The sequence below is a fragment of the Ranitomeya variabilis genome, chromosome 2 (assembly GCF_051348905.1).
Source record: "Ranitomeya variabilis isolate aRanVar5 chromosome 2, aRanVar5.hap1, whole genome shotgun sequence".
NCBI lineage: Eukaryota > Metazoa > Chordata > Amphibia > Anura > Dendrobatidae > Ranitomeya > Ranitomeya variabilis.
Window position 1 is genome coordinate 74097972 of NC_135233.1, and position 17970 is coordinate 74115941.

At 41.3% G+C, this 17970-nt stretch overlaps 1 protein-coding gene across 2 annotated transcripts in view; it reads left to right on the forward strand.

The window, feature by feature from the left end:
- KIF16B (kinesin family member 16B) overlaps nucleotides 1–17406 on the forward strand; it is a 376655-nt gene extending 359249 nt beyond the window's left edge. For both annotated transcript variants that reach the window (XM_077282562.1, XM_077282563.1), the window contains one exon: nucleotides 15317–17406. In XM_077282562.1, coding sequence (XP_077138677.1) covers nucleotides 15317–15475 — 159 coding nt within the window. In that variant the 3' untranslated portion in view covers nucleotides 15476–17406. The remainder of the gene's footprint in view (nucleotides 1–15316) is intronic.
- The last annotated feature ends 564 nt before the right edge of the window (nucleotides 17407–17970 follow it).

Sequence of the window (17970 nt, forward strand, 5' to 3'; positions counted from 1 at the left end):
AACGAGGATTATGTCATCTATGTCTCACCCAGCTGGAACAGAGAATCTGTCATCTATGTCTCACCCAGCTGGAACAGGGAAGTTGTCATCTATGTCTCACCCAGCTGGAACAGGGTAGCTGTCATCTATGTCTCACCCAGCGGGACAGCAGCTGGAACGGGGAATCTGTCAGTTATGTCTCACCCAGCTGGAACGGGCAATCTATTTGCCAACATAGTACCTACTACTTCATGTAGCGCTTTGCAGGCTTTTAAAACATGACCAGGCTTGAGCTGGCTGGACTCCATCGTACATACTCTGAACGGCCAAATGTGCATCATTTGTTTAAAGAGGACCTTTCACCAATTTTAGCATGTTAAACTGGCTACATCATGGTATATTGGCTGCATAGCTGAATAACACATATTTTTTAAACTTTTTTTACTACTCTTCTATGTTCTGGAAGTACAAGTGTGGTAATTTAGGTGATAACGTACGCAAAGCTCAAGGGGGTGTTGTTAGAATTTGACTCTGGGGGTGTGTACGCAAAGCTCAAGGGGGTGTTGATAGAATTTGACTCTGGGGGTGTGTAAATATTCCCCTGCATGACATTGACCAGTCATTAGCAGGAGGCATTATGCAGTGAAAAAAAAAGACTATGCCCCTAGAGACGCTTACAACAGGCTTTTTCTCTGTGAGACATGTAATGACACCCATAATGACACCCAGCCCTGCTCTCCTGACTCCACTCAATTTTGACACCCAACGTGTTTAGCAGGGAAGAATAGTTCAGCATATTTGTGTATTTTTGCAAACACCTCTAGCAACTTCCATCTCAGGGCACTGTTAACTCTTCTCTACTTCCCCTCCCCTCCTATACTGACTATCTATGAGATGTGAGCTGCCAGATGTGTTTGTAATGACAAATAGGTTTGCTGTACTCTCCACAACAGGAGCAGAGATCATGGAGAAGAACAAGGTTGTGTCATTAATTGCACACATGAAACCATGTCTAATCTTCTTTTTATTCCCTTCATAATGCCTCCTGCTTATGATTGGCCAACATCATGCAGGTGAAAAATGTACACAGCTTCAAAGTTGGATCAGTTGAATCTCTAATGCCCTTATAAAAATTAGAGTTAATATTTTGACAACGGAGGTGAGAAATGAAAAAATAAAAACTGTTTTACTCAGCCCTGCAGCCACTATTCCTTAATGTGGAAAGGATGCTTAAAGTAGTGAACGGTCCTCTTTAAATAGACAGAGTGGTATAAGGCGATGCTGGGTAGCTTAGTAACTGGTGTTTCTGGGCATATTGAAATCCGACATCCACCAACCTTGTCCGTTATGCCGACTCTGCACCCTGTCCTGAATGTTGCATATGAGTTGCACATACATGCTAGAAGACGTTTGGGAAAATCACCAAAAGGAGCCCTTATGTCTGCGAATTTGACCTTTCTAGTGACAGCCTAGATTGACATGTCTTTAGCTTTATGTGAACTGGTAGAATTTAGATGCATATTGCAATATATCCTCGTACTGTTACTGCGCACGTCATCCTAAGGGATGAGCTTTATATAGTCATTCTAGGAAAATAAGTCTGTTGTCATTTTTTTCTTTTCTGTATTCAGTTAACAATAGAAGCAGTGAAATGTAATCGTTTTCTGTCCCGACTGGTGTCATAGCGGCCACCGCTTCTTTATTATGAAGTTTTCAAATTAATTAGTACAAAGAGTCTATTATTTCTTTAGCAAAGCACCTCACATTATCCTGAAAATGGCAAAGCCGAGAACGCTTGTGTTCTTCACTCGCTGTAGACAGTATGGCATTAATATATGTATTTCCTCTACGCCTGAAACGCTCTGCTGTTAAAAACCTGTCAATCCACGCTAGTCAAAAAAGCAAGACTGCCTTCTAACCACAATGTGACAAAGATAAGACATAAGAGCCGGCTTTTTGGTGCCCCAAAAAAGTGTCACTTCCCAGGCAGACACCAATATATTTCTCATAGATTGCTTCAAGAACATGAATAGTAAGATTAATTACATGTCTACCGGCACCGTGAGCAAAATAAAGTAAGAAATACAGTAGAGTTCATTATTAACAGTAATTTAATATACCATGTTGCATTATTTTGCGCCATGACAGCTTAATTATATGAAATTTCAGAGGTCATGTGTGATCCGTTAGTTTTACTCTTATTGTTTTTAAAAATTGTTTATTTTGACCACGAGTATAAAGGAGTTTAAAGAACCTATTGTTACAATGTGGTACATTACATACGTTAAAGTATTATTAAAGTGCATACATTATATGTACATTAAGATAAAAGATAAGTACCGTATATAGCACTGCATCACCCACACAGGGATAATGGTTTTGACCCTCAACTTGGAGCAATTGAGGGGATGCTTGTTCTCTTATTCCACAGGTTTGGCTGGATTCACGGTGTTCATTCATATTTGTAGCAGTGCTTATAAAACCAAATGGTAGGTGAAGAACCCCATTTATTTGAGTAAGATCGCCTATCGTGGTACCAGTTATTCTCTCGTGCAGTCAGTAGTACAGAAAAGATTGATGAAAACCAAAAGTAAGGTTAACAATGCTACTGGAGCCTTAGCGCTACGTTCAGAAACCGCTCAAGACATTGCTAGAAGTGTTCACAGTACCATAGGCGGGAAGGTTGAAATTATACAAGCATCAGTTTCATTTTACCTATTGTATAATCATCTTGTAATATCGGCCTAATATAAGTGATAAAATGGATACAATTTGTTTGCTGGTTAGAACGACTCTAGTCGAAATACCAATGCTCGGCGTGCTTTCCATAACAAGTTACACTGATTATTCATGTGAACGCCACCGATTTCTCTACATAAGTTTGATACATTATTCAGTGTTGTCTTTAAGCCCTTTGTCACCTTGAGCCGACTTGCCAGCAGCGGTGTTCTGTGTTCTCCAGGCCACCACTGTGCACCTGCATCCTGTCACTCTGCTGGCGGGTCATGTTTATGCAGCACCGTCTATTGGCCTCTTAAACAGTCAGTGTGCCCTTAATACCATGATCCCATTCAATGCCGACATGCCCCAATCTGGAGAACGGAGTCTGAGCAATAAGGTTAATTTGTAGTGCTGAGCAAATATTCTCGTTGCTCGGGTTTTCCCGAGCACGCTTGGGTGACCTCCGAGTATTTGTTAGCGTTCGGAGATTAAGTTTTCATCGCCTCAGCTGAATGATTTACAGCCATTAGCCAGGCTAAGTACATGTGGGGGTTGCCCGGTTGCTAGGGAATCCCCACATGTAATCAAGCTGGCTAATGGCTGTAAATCATTCAGCTGCTGGGATGAAAATGAAATCTGATGAAAACGAAATCTCCAAACACTAACAAATACTCGGAGGTCACCCGAGCGTGCTCGGGAAAACCCGAGCAACAAGTACACTCGCTCATCACTATTCATTTGGTTCCTGGCTATCGGCAATGCGGTTTGCTCCTCTTTTCACCTTTTCCAACCCTGACCACTACTTGACTCCATCTGCCTTGGTCCATGCACTGCCTGACAATTCCTAAGGCAGGTTTTGTGCATTGCTTCCACATCCAGATATCAGCCGTTGCTAATGAAGACTATTCTGGAAGTGGCAACCTAGGTCATTCCCTGTGTGGGAAGGGCTCAAGGGGCATAACTTACAATCCCTTAAGGTACCTTCACACTAAACGATATCGCTAGCGATCCGTGAAGTTGCAGCGTCCTGGATAGCGATATTGTTGTGTTTGACACGCAGCAGCGATCAGGATCCCGCTGTGAGATCGCTGGTCGTTGCTGAAAGTCCAGAACTTTATTTCGTCGCAGGATCTCCCGCTGACATCGCTGAATCGGTGTGTGTGACACCGATCCAACGATGTCTTCACTGGTAACCAGGGTAAACATCGGGTTACTAAGCGCAGGGCCGCGCTTAGTAACCCGATGTTTACCCTGGTTACCATTGTAAAAGTAAAAAAAAAAACCACACTCCCATTCCGGTGCCCGGCGTCCGCTTCCCTGCACTCCTCCTGCATCCTGTGTAAGTGCCGGCCGTAAAGCAGAGCGGTGACGTCACCTCTCTGCTCTGTGGGAGATGCCGGAGATGTTCGGCGCTGACACAGGATGCAGGAGGAGTGCAGGGAAGCGGACGCCGGGCACCGGAATGTGAGTATGTGGTTTTTTTTTTTTTCACATTTACACTGGTATCCAGGGTAAACATCGGGTTACTAAGCGCGGCCCTGCGCTTAGTAACCCGATGTTTACCCTGGTTACCAGGGGACTTCGGCATCGTTGGTCGCTGGAGAGCCGTCTGTGTGACAGCTCTCCAGCGACCACACAACGACTAAACAGCGATGCTGCAGCGATCGGCACCGTTGTCTGTATCGCTGCAGCGTCGCTTAGTGTGAAGGTACCTTTAGACTTCACTTCCTGATTAGTTCTATGCAAAATCCGTTTGTGACCCCATTGTTTCATTTCTCAAGTACACCGTGTTTCCTGTAGATTTTCTCTCTGAAGCAGAAGGTTCAATTACTGAATTCACCTGGTGGAGATTGTGTAGACTTCAACTGTCCCATTCGGGTGAATGGAACCGATTTTCAAATGCATAAAGATAATCTGTAGAGTATACATTCACCCTTAATATTTTAATTTTCTACTTCCCCTTTAAGACAGGACATAGTTATTTTTCCAAAAATATGTATGAACTAATGCTGAAAATGTATTTGAGTGATATGTAATCAAAACCAAACATAGAGTTTATGATATAACCGCTCGGTAAATTATAGGCTTAATGTTACGCAGTAATTACATTGTTGAATGATACAGAGTAACAGGTCATACAACAACCCTATCAATCAGCACCACGCATTGTCAGAAAAAGATCTCGTACCAACAGTCTCTATATAGCAGAATGACCTTATGTATTAATAACTGCTGATTTGTTTTGCTGTTGGATTCATTTTTATTGTAGCACTAAGCGCATAAAAGCCTAATATATCTTATAGCACAATTGTACATTCAGTCTTCCTGTATGCTTATGGCAGACTGCTTTTATTCTAAATCATGTGAGGTTTTACTTTTTGCAGGTAATGAAGTCCTCCTCTAGTTATTTAATCTATGCATCCAGTGATGATCCTAAATCCATTAATAAATGAACTTAGAAATCCAAGGGTTTCCTTTTATTTATTCTACATGGTTCTGAAGCATTAATAAGTTGCGACTTTAACATCGGTTATTTTATTTTTTTCCTATCGTGATGTAGCGCAAAACACTGGTACATTATAACATCTCCTCTGAGCGGTATCTGTATTTCAATTTCCTAATAGAGTGCACTAGTTAAAGGGGTACTCCTGGAATAAAATATAATAAAGACCGCTTCATTATTAAAAAAAATAGATAACTTCATTTAGCAAATCACTGTTTTGCTTAGGCAGGTATTCATTCTAGTACTTTAAAACGGTCACTGTCATTCTACACTGATTGAAATGTTAATAGGGCAGGTACCTGTGAGCATGTTCAGTAGCAAGTTCTATTTCTGTGAACTGAAGAGAGAACCTATGCTATGTACTGTCAAGCTGCATCCAGGTTACAGCAGCAGCTCAGTAAGCAAAAATACAGGATCAGCAGCCTTCTCTTACTTCAGCACCCTGGTATTTCCAGTATTAGGTCAGAAAGACAGGGTGAACAGCAATGTGAGCAGCCTCTTGTTAAGAACCCCTGTTATCTCCATTATGAGATCAGGTAGACAGTGTGGACAGCAGTGTGATCTGTCTCTTCTTAACTCAGCACCTCTCATATCTTCAGTATTAGATCAGAATCACAGGATGGACAGCAGTGTGTACAGCCTCTTCTTAACTCAGTCCTCTGGTATCTCCTTTATTAGAGTAGATACAGGGTGGACAGCAGTGTGAGCAGCATCTTCTTACCTCCGCACCCCTGGTATCTTCAGTATTAGATCAAACAGAGAGGGTGGACAGCAGTGTGAGCAGCGTCTTCTTACCTCCAGTATTAGATCACAATATTCATCGGAATAACATCTGCCTTCTCAGTGGCACCACTCGTAATAACATTAGGATACGTTTCCGTAATTTTAACAAGACGGTGACTTTTTTTATGCACTACAGTGATTACCTCTTTGCCTAAAACAAGTATGATTTGCAAAATATACATAAATATATATTAATAGTTTTTTTGCATTTTCTTTTTTTCATACCTAGAGAACTTCTTTAAGTCCGTAACATTGAAGATCCTTCAATAGGTTCAGACTTGTTACTAAGACCTTATCGGTTGGTACACAAAAAAATCTATTAAATCTTGTTGATGAAACATGTTGTGGGTACTCTGATAACATAACATTAGGTGCACTCAAAATCAGTACATGTAAGTCAAATGGTCAAAGAAAATCTACCTGCCACAAACTTTGAATTTAATTCATATTATTGCTTGACCTGTACACACTGGATACCGTATGTAGAATAAATGATTAGACTTCGATATAATGGCCTGTTAAAGAAAACTGGGTCACTATTCGTGGAAAGCAGAAATAAATTCCCAAAGGGACCTGAGGTTTTTCATTAGGCAACAATGTACTATTTGGCAATCACTGCCATAAGTGTGGCCCTTATATAAATGTTCCAGTATTAAGCTGCAGGGCTATCTGGGGTGTCACGTTCCCATATTTGCCCTGCAGATCTGTTAGAACAAGCAGCCTATTTTCTAATATCCAGCACCTGCAGACTACAGCACTGTGGAATATAATGCTACTGCATATAGAAAGTGAGGCTTTATACTAAAGTTGTGCACAGGGTTCATGGTTAAACAAACTTCGAACAATTATTAGGTCAATTCACATACGTCAACGATTAAGTTGGTCAATTATCACTATAGAAACATCGACCTAAGAAAAATAAAGCAAAAAGAAAAACAACAACGTGAAGGCACAAAAAGATTTTAGTATTTGAGAATTCTGTGGTGTACTACATCACGTATCTTGGGGAAATTAAATTAGGCTGGAATGCACTGGCGAGTGGCTTTTCTAAAATAAAGAATCAATAACAAGTTAGCTTAATGCCGGGCAGACTGAAGCGTGGCTGCATGCTCTACTTTCCTCTCACATCTAAACGATTGAATGGCTCCCCTCTCATTTCAGCCTCTTCAGTAAACTCCTAATGATCTCAATTGCAGTGTCAGGGGGTCACACAGCCTGCCTGACAACTGTCTCTTCTTGTCTACCTCTATAGAGTGTTTCTGAACATTCCCATATCTGTCACTGGGCTTCACTACCCACATAACTAAACAGCCGGCTTATCCGCCCCGGGAGATCAAAAACAATTGGCATTGTGCATCCAATGTAGGAGTCTTTTATAATATCAATTTCTTGTAGAAAGATTTTTTTCCTGTGGGTGGATTTCTTCTTTTTTTTTTCCCTTATCTGGTTATTGCTTATAACTGATTACTCTTGGAAATTATGTAGCTATTACTGATGTACTCATAATAGACATGAGCAAACCAGGTTGAACTATGCTGCTCTGGCACTCCGTGGCAGCACCTGCTTCCTTGCCCAATAATCGAATGCCAACATCGGAGGTGCCTCTTGTGATTACATGACCTCATGTGACATGATGGTGTTAAAAGGCTGGCAGTGGACGTTCCCACCGCCCTGTTCCAATTTTCATGAAAAACCCAAGTGGTCGCAGGGCAAATGTAGTGCAAATCTTTTTGCTAATCTCTTAACACCTATTGGTTTTCGCAGTTCTGAACAGATAAATTATTAATGGGGTTGTCCGACTGCAGTGGTCACATTGGAACAGGATGTCGCACCGCATTTCTGTCACTTGACCACCCTACAGCCGTTAAAACGCTTCAGCAGTTATGTGACCAACTAGTCGGACATCATCGCTCTTGCCTTTACTGGGATTAGAACCAGTGAGTATGCCCCATTTGTATTTTTTTTTTATCATCCCTGCTTTTTCAAATAACTTGATTTTAGACGTTGGACAACCCCTTTATTAATACTAATTTATAGAGATTATTTGAAAGCAAAATAGTGTATATTTTGGATACTCCATATTGCTGCTGTCTGTAGCGCTTATACTAGACTATTGGCTGACTGTCAATGGAGTGTGGACTGTAGGGTTTAAGGTACATCCACGTGTGATAAAATCCACACCAAATGTAGTATGGGCGGAAGAATCGGTCACTAATTTTACAGTTGCCTGTTAACTAAAACTGTACTCTGAAATTTTAGGTTGTATTTGCATCTGATTTAACCTGGACTCTTGTGCTAGAAAACTATAGCTTAAGATTTTACTTTTGAAACACAAAAATAGTCCTGTAATTTTACATCTAGGTTCAGTAAAGGTACCTTCACACTGAACAACTTTCCAACGAGAACGACAATGATCCGTGACGTTGCAGCGTCCTGGATAGCGATATCGTTGTGTTTGACACGCAGCAGCGATCTGGATCCCACTGTGATATCGTTGGTCGGAGCTAGAAGGCCAGCACCTTATTTTGTCGCTGCTCACCCGCTGTCATCGCTGGATCGGTGTGTGTGACACCGATCCAGCGATGTGTTCACTTGTAACCAGGGTAAACATCGGGTTACTAAGCGCAGGGCCGCGCTTAGTAACCCGATATTTACCCTGGTTACCATTGTAAAAGTAAAAAAAAAACACTACATACTCACCTTCTGAAGTCTGTCACGTCCCCCGGCATCCACGCGCTGCTGCAGAGAGCTTTCCCTGCACTGACTCTGTGAGCGCCGGCCGGCCGTAAAGCAGAGCACAGCGGTGACATCACCCAAATACGGACTAACACATAACCAGAAGCCGCAAGAATAGATCCAATTATTAAATATCATATATTTTGCTATATGAGACAATTATGTGTCTTTAATTTATTTATCAATAAAATTGTGGATTTTAATATTTAATAATTGTATCTATTCTTGCGGCTTCTGGTTATGTGTTAGTCCGTATTTGGGTAATCATGTTCTATTCCAGACCTGGGCAAAGTCTGGCCCTCTGGCTGTTCCAGTTCAGCCCGTTGACCAAGACAGCCGACCGTGCCGGCTTCTCCATCACAGCTATCTGCATCACCGGCGGAGATCGGGGTCGGGCACAACAGGCAGCTATGTAACAACTACCTGCCTGTTAGTGCTTACGCACAATTTTTTTAAAATGTTTTAAAGTCCTAGATATCCCTTTTAATCATTCCATTGCCATATGTAAGCCATGCAAGCGATCAAAGGAATGCAGCTTCTAGTTCACTGAAGGGGGTCAAAAAGTTTAATTAAGATCACAAATTATCAATCTCCATGCCAATACTGTAAAGTCCACTGCTTATCCAACTCTTGTGGATGTGCCCTCCGAAGGCTGTCTGTGTAATGAATGGACGTGTCCTCCAGACATGGAGACTCTTTGTAGGCAGTATCTACTATGACCAATATAGAGGAGTGTCCAGATCCCGGAATTTTGTTTGCTTTTTTAGAAACATGCAACCCCTTAAATGTAGAACTTTCTGCTATATTGCATTTTTGAAGATTTTTTTTTTCTCTACACAAATTACTGTGCAGTACTTGGATTAAAGGATACACTTCACAGAATGCATATCCACATATCAAGATCTGTGGAGACACTGAACTATCAAGGGCATCACAAAGTAGATGTACTGTTTGAGAGGCCCCAACTCTGGTTGATACAGAAATCCTCAAGAATAATGTAAAATATTAAAATGAAAAAACAATACTCCCCTTCTCTCCGCTAACGCTGCCTGGGTAGCCTGTGCATCTTTCTGCTGGACGAGCACATGAACACTGCAGCCAATCACTAGCCGCTGAGGTAACCATTGCAATTTTAGGAGGAAGGGTTGGAATCCCCTTAACCCCTTCCCGACCTTTGACGCAGCGTATGCGTCATGAAAACCTGTGCCAATCCGACCTGTGACGCAGCATATGCGTCATGGTCGGATCGCGCTCCTGCAGGCCGGGTGAAAGGGTTAACTGTAATTTCACCCGACCTGCAGGGACAGGAGGAGTGGTACTTGAGCCCAGGGGGGGTGGCTTCGCCCCACCGTGGCTACGATCGCTCTGAATGGCTGTTGAAAGTGACGTTTCACTTTCACTTTCAATCAGAGCGATAGTAATATTTCACCAATGAAAATTGGTGAAATATTACAATCCAGCCATGGCTGATGCTGCAATAGCATCAGCCATGGCTGGAGATCGCGAACTGCCCCCCTCCACCGCCACCGATCTTGTCCCCACGGTCCTCCGTCCTGTAATTGCTGTCCTCCGCTCCCCTCCGTCCTCCTGTCCGCTCCCCCTGCAGCCTGATCCCTCCCCCCGCTGTCCGATCCCCCCCCCCTCATACTTACCGACCTCCGGTGTCCCTCCCGTGTCCGTCCGTGTGCTCCATGGGCGCCGCCATCTTCCAAAATGGCGGGCGCATGCACAGTGCGCCCGCCGAATCTGCCTGCCGGCAGATTCGTTACAGGTACATTTTGATCGCTGTGATAGGTTCTATCAAAGCGATCAAAATAAAAAAATAATAAATAAACCCCCCTTTATCACCCCCATAGGTAGGGACAATAATAAAATAAAGACAATATTTTTTTTATTTTATTTTTTACACTAGGGTTAGGGCTAGAACTAGGGTTAGGGCTAGAACTAGGGTTAGAATTAGGGTATGTGCACACGGTGCAGATTTGGCTACGGATCCGCAGCGGATTGTCTGCTGCGGATTCGTAGCAGTTTTCCATCAGGTTTACAGTACCATGTAAACCTATGGCAAACCAAATCCGCTGTGCCCATGGTGCGAAAAATACCGCGCGGAAACGTTGTGCTGTATTTTCCGCAGCATGTCAATTCTTTGTGCGGATTCCGCAGCGTTTTACACCTGTTCCTCAATAGGAATCTACAGGTGAAATCCGCACAAAAAACACTGGAAATCCGCAGTAAATCCGCAGGTAAAACGCAGTGCCTTTTTCCTGCGGATTTTTCAAAAATGGTGGGGAAAAATCTCACACGAATCGGCAACGTGGGCACATAGCCTTAGGGTTAGGGTTGGAATTAGGGCTAGGGTTGGAAATAGGGTTAAGATTAGGCTGTGGTTAGGGTTATGGTTAGGGGTGTGTTGGGGTTAGGGTTGGGATTAGGGTTAGGGGTGTGTTGGGGTTGTGGTTAGGGGTGTGTTGGGGTTAGGGTTGTGATTAGGGTTATGGCTAGAGTTGGGGTTAGGGTTAGGGGTGTGTTGGGGTTAGTGTTGGTGTTAGAATTGAGGGGTTTCCACTGTTTAGGCACATCAGGGGTCTCCAAACGCAACATGGCGCCATCATTGATTTCAGTCAATCTTGTATTCAAAAAGTCAAATGGTGCTCCCTCCCTTCCGAGCACCGACGTGCGCCCAAAATAGTGGTTTACCCCCACATATGGGGTACCAGCATGCTCAGGACAAACTGGGCAGCAATTATTGGGGTCCAATTTCTCCTGTTACCCTTGTGAAAATAAAAAATTGCTTGCTAAAACATAATTTTTGAGGAAAGAAAAATGATTTTTTATTTTCACGGCTCTGCGTTGTAAACTTCTGTGAAGCACTTGGGGGTTCAAAGTGCTCACCACATATCTAGATAAGATCCTTGGGGGGTCTAGTTTCCACAATGGGGTCACTTGTGGGGGGTTTCTACTGTTTAGGCACATCAGGGGCTCTGCAAACGCAATGTGACGCCTGCAGACCATTCCATCAAAGTCTGCATTTCAAAAATCACTATTTCCCTTCCGAGCCCCGACGTGTGCCCAAACAGTGGTTTACCCCCACATATGGGGTATCAGCGTACTCAGGACAAGCTGGGCAACAACTATTGGGGTCCAATTTCTCCTGCTACCCTTGTGAAAATAAAAAAATGCTTGCTAAAACATCATTTTTGAGGAAAGAGAAATGATTTTTTATTTTCAGAGCTCTGCGTTGTAAACTTCTGTGAAGCACTTGGGGGTTCAAAATGCTCACCACATATCTAGATAAGTTCCTTGGGGGGTCTAGTTTCCAAAATGGGGTCACTTGTGGGGATTTCTACTGTTTAGGCACATCAGGGGCTCTGCAAACGCAACGTGACACACGCAGACCATTCCATCAAAGTCTGCATTTCAAAAGTCACCACTTCCCTTCCGAGCCCTGACGTGTGCCCAAACAGTTGTTTACCCCACATATGGGGTATCTGTGTACTCAGGACAAACTGCGCAACAACTTTTGGGGTCCAATTTCTCCTGTTACTTTTGTGAAAATAAAAAATTGCGGGCTAAAAAAATAATTTTTGAGTAAAGAAAAATTATTTTTTATTTTCCCGGCTCTGCGTTATAAACTTCTGTGAAGCACTTGGGAGTTTAAAGTGGTCACCGCACATCTATATTAGTTCCATGGGAGGTCTAGTTTCCAAAATGGGGTCATTTGTGGGGGAGCTCCAATGTTTAGGCACACAGGGGCACTCCAAACGCGACATGGTGTCCGCTAACGATTGAAGCTAATTTTACATTCAAAAAGTCAAATGGCGCTCCTTCCTTGCCGTGTGCCCAAACAGTGGTTTACCCCCACATGTGAGCTATCAGTGTACTCAGGAGAAATTGCCCAATAAATTTTAGGATCCATTTTACCCTGTTGCCCATGTGGAAATGAACAAATTGAGGCTAAAAGAAATTTTTTGTGAAAAAAAACAGTACTTTTTCATTTTTAAGGATCAATTTGTGAAGCACCTGGGGGTTCAAAGTGCTCACTATGCATCTAGATAAGTTCCTTGGGGGGTCTAGTTTCCAAAATGGGGTCACTTGTGGGGGAGCTCCAATGTTTAGGCACACAGGGGCTCTCCAAACGCGACATGGTGTCCGCTAAAGATTGGAGCCAATGTTTCATTGAAAAAGTCAAATGGCGCTCCTTCCCTTCCGAGCCCTGTCGTGCGCCCAAACAGTGGTTCCCCCCCACGTATGGGGTATCAGCGTACTCAGGACAAATTGTACAATAACTTTTGGGGTCCAGTTTCTCTTTTTACCCTTGGGAAAATAAAAAAAATGTTGCTAAAACATCATTTTTGTGACTAAAATGTTAAATGTTCATTTTTTCCTTCCATGTTGCTTCTGCTGCTGTGAAGCACCTGAAGGGTTAATAAACTTCTTGAATGTGGTTTTGAGCACCTTGAGGGGTGCAGTTTTTAGAATGGTGTCACTTTCGGGTATTTTCAGCCATATAGACCCCTCAAACTGACTTCAAATGTGAGGTGGTCCCTAAAAAAAATGGTTTTGTAAATTTCGTTGTAAAAATGAGAAATCGCTGGTCAAATTTTAACCCTTACAACTTCCTAGCAAAAAAAAAATTTTGTTTCCAAAATTGTGCTGATGTAAAGTAGACATGTGGGAAATGTTATTTATTAACTATTTTTTGTCACATAACTCTCTGGTTTAACAGGATAAAAATTAAAAATGTGAAAATTGCGAAATTTTCAAAATTTTAGCCAAATTTCCATTTTTTTCACAAATAAACGCAGAAATTATCGACCTAAATTTACCACTAACATGAAGCCCAATATGTCACGAGAAAACAATCTCAGAATCGCTAGGATCCGTTGAAGCGTTACTGAGTTATTACCTCATAAAGGGACACTGGTCAGAATTTCAAAAAACGGCAAGGTCATTAAGGTCAAAATAGGCTGGGTCATGAAGGGGTTAAACTACAATATAGTGCTCTGAAATAAATGTGCAGCTGTGCCCTCTAAGACTATAGAGACAGGAGTAAAGAAGCCGCTGATGAAAATATTCAATAATTAGCTGATCGCAAATTCTAGGCCTGACCATTCTTGTAACTTTAATCATTCAAACTTCTCAGTCATTCCACTTTCTTTTTTTATGTGGGAAAAGGGTTTTTAGGTTAATTCATGTCAAACACTTTGGTAGCTGCTTGCCAAGGCCATTCCAAAAGATGACAAGCTGTCACTGCTGGCCCGAACTGCGTGGTAAATTCAATTCCTTTGTTGTAATTTGTGAATAGCTGTGACATGACTTATTTTGATTTGTGCTTGCAAGGATTGATCCATCACTAGTCGGGCCTGTCTGGATATTCCTGTGGGTTGACACTTAAAAAGGGGAAGATATCTGTAGACTGACAGAACTTCAGCCCCATTTACTAATTTATGGGCTATAAATGTCAATGCTGTAGGTTTCCAGCTACCATAAAAGGTGGACACTGGTGCTTCTGCTGTAAGAATAACTGTAGGTAGAATTTCTATCATATGAAGGTAATTAGAGTTTTACAAAAAATAGTGTATTTATGTGACCAAGAACGTACTTTTTTAAATACTGTATTTTTTATATGTAGAAATAAATAATTTCTTTTAATTCAAAAAAATCTATTTTGAATAGATTGTCCAAATAACGTTTGCCTTTTCTGGCCTTCTTTTTGCTAAATTACTTTAGGCTCGGTGTAGTGTATTTATCTCCACTGGTGGCCCTGTATCTTTCACCACTCCAGTAATCATACCAGTTTAATTGCCTTGCAGTGATGCTTTGCCAACCATGTGCCACCAACCCATAGCTAAATCGGTCTTATGCCATATATGTAGGTCTCACCGCTGAGGGCATTGATGGGTTATAACCATCACAAGTGTTTGTTTGGCATATCATTAGTGAAAAAACTTAAGCAAATAATGGCATAACCAATGGCTGAACTGGAATTTATCAGGTAAGTATTCCCAATGTTGAAACAACTTAAAAAAAAATAATCCTGCAAAGCTTTGTGTGACATGAATTGTTTATACTATCTTTTCATTTTGGTAAGTAGTGAACTAAAAATGATGACTTGGGCCATCAGGGGTTTAAATTAAACAGAAGACTAAGTTTGCCAATTTTTATCCTTGTCCCACGTTCATGCTATACACTGGGAGAGAATTTTACTGCGTATGATTTACCTTTAAGAAACATTCAGGATAAATTACTAAATGAGAGTGCCAGCTACAATGTGCTGATTTTACTGATCCATCATTATGAGATATTCATCTACAGCATGTTCTTGACCCTTAAAAATCTATTAAAATTTCAATAAATACATTCCTAATGGACCCGAGAGTACATCTTCCAGCCAGAAATATTTCAATGCCAAGGTACCTTGTAAAACGAAAGTTTGAAGGCCAGTGTTTGCCATATGTTTTGAGACACCTCTTTGGCACAAAACAACTGTTAGCTCAGGCAGGTTCCAAATTTCTTTTTCTCAAAAATAGAAGTAATTCAGTTGTAAATTTAATTTCAGTTTTTAACATAATGGCTGTTTTTGTCCCTTTTTAGAAATACCTCCGAAACTTTTTCTCTGTGATGCTGAAGTCTCCAACATCGCCTCTGCATATCGATAAGGTCAGCCTGACCCTCTCCAAACATACAATTTGCGAATTCTCACCTTTCTTTAAGAAAGGAGTTTTTGACTACAGCAGCCATGGTACTGGCTAAGAATGGAAACAAGTGTGCCTTTCTATATATCGTGTCTAAGGAAAGCAACAATGACGACATGTCTCTAAGATAAACACGCTGCACTTCCATGTCATTTCTTTGTTTCACCTGAAGAACACACTTTATGGCACAATGTATTGTGGCACAGTGAATGATATCAGTGCAGATGTCTGTAGCCAGGAATGACATCAGGCCGATCCAAAGGAACTCAACAGATCGTCTGCCTTTCTGGTTTGGAAGATGTTTTTCAACAGATAAGATGTCTCACGCCGTTTTATGTACTGAACCAAGTTTCTTTATTAATTGAGGCTTATTCCATGAATGATGGAAGCAGAGTTCCTTTCTTTTTAGGAGGACATTCCTACTGCACATCTGATGGTATCCCACAGATAAAGCACAGAAACCATCACAGAAATAATTTCCATACATAAGGGCATCTATAAGGTGACTAGTAGTGATTAGCGAATGTGCTCGGATAACGTTTTATCAGAGGATGTTAGCAGAGTGTCTTTGGCATACTCAAAAAAAAATATGAGTTCTCGTAGCTGCATGTCTCGCGGTTGTTAGACACCTGCAACACATGCAAGGATTGCCTGTTAGGCAATCTGTGAGTGTGTTGTGGCTGTTTAATAACCACGAGACATGCAGCTATGGGAACTCGAACATATTTTTGGAGCACACTGAAGACACTCGGTTAACAGTCGAGCATGCTCTAATAAGACCTTATCCGAGCACATTCGCTCATCACTAGTGACTAGTCAATAAAATGAACATCTTACATTTTATACATGAAAGAACCTTTGGAACATCAAACCTGCACATTCTATAAAGACTGCCTGCGTTGGTTCATTGTCCCAAATAATAAATTCCTTGAAATGATGTGATGTGTAATGTTACATTTTCCATCTCAATAGTTGTGCAAGAACTCTCCTGCCTCCATTGGCTTCTAAATGCATTCTCAGCCAAAAATTGTGCAAGAAGGGTTTCACCTAAGATTTTGAAGCTTGGCATGTGTCTCAAATAGTAAAACATATATTTTTTTTATTCTAACTTCGGCCCCCTTTAATTTATTCTTATTGCCCCTACAGCAGTCATTGTACCTCACTAACTCCAAATGTGCAGGGATCGATGATGAGTAGCAGTGGAAGAGAAAAGAAAGAGTATTTAGAAGTCATTATTTTAAAAAGTTTGTTTTACTAGGGGCACATAGTCTCAAAACCTTGAGAAAACTCGGATAAATTAGAGGTTAGTTTACAGTAGCAAGATCTGTTGTACAGCAGTTAGTCATTGTCTATGACTAACCAAAGGGGGTATTCCCAACATTTAAAGTTAACACTTATCCAAATGATTGTTGAGACCCCCACCGATCCTAAGAGTGGGACTCTGAAGTAGAACAGTGGCCTTCATGCATGCTACTACTCCATTAATGCTCTATAGTATTGCCGGAGATGGCCAGGAACATACGCAATGAATGGAGCATGGACAGCCACCACTTTATTCCAATGACGCATTTCGGAGCCCCATTCTTTGGATGGTTTGGATAGTTAGAATTAAGTTTAAGGTTGCTTGAAGCATGTCATTATTACATAAGATTAATTATTAATGCTGTAGCTGAAAAAATATTAATTTGATATTGCTAATAGCCAATATACACACTGACAGTTCTACAGTATGCATGGTGACAGTCAAGTAGTCTAGTTGCCTCTATTTCAAGCAGCTTGACCACTTTGCCATGTGTTCTGGTGGAGCGGTGTTTTTCTTAACTATGTAAATTTAAGCCAAATTATTTTTGTCCAATCTAATATAGTGAGTCTTCATGGCCGCGTTTTCGTTTGAGGAAAGGGAGAGATCTCCCTGATAATTCACATTGGCAAAATGTTTTTTGGTCTATGGCTAGGTTAACAAAGCTTTGACTAGAAAGCTGCTCCTCTAAAAAAAAAAAAATGTAGAGAATGTATAATATTAACATATAGCCAAATATATAAATACCTTCAGTTTGTTAGCCTTACATTACGGGCCAATTTTGGAGTATGTAGGCTGATTTAGCAATACAATGTTCTAATCCAAGAATTTATGCCATTGATGTATATATAGATCTGTTTATATAATGATCTACAGCGTCATAAAATCCTCAGCAAATCTCTAATTAACAAAGCACTAAAGATTGTTTTAACTACACATAATTAATGAAAGTGAGCGTACAGTATGTAGAGGAAGCTTTGTAATAGCTAATGGTATCCAAGCACATCCAGATAACGTGAAGACACTAAGGCATTGGGTGATATATAAACCAAATCTACGTTCAAAATCAATATCCTATCACTGTTGTACACTAAGCTGTGAAATGGTAAATATGTACTTTGTTTTTGTGCCCATGTGAAAAGATAAACGCCCCCAGAAATACATTACATTTGTACTCCCATTTGTGTTGTGACACTCTACGGCTCCATCAGGGGTTACATCTGAATTTGGCAGTTATAGTCGGACGGTACAAG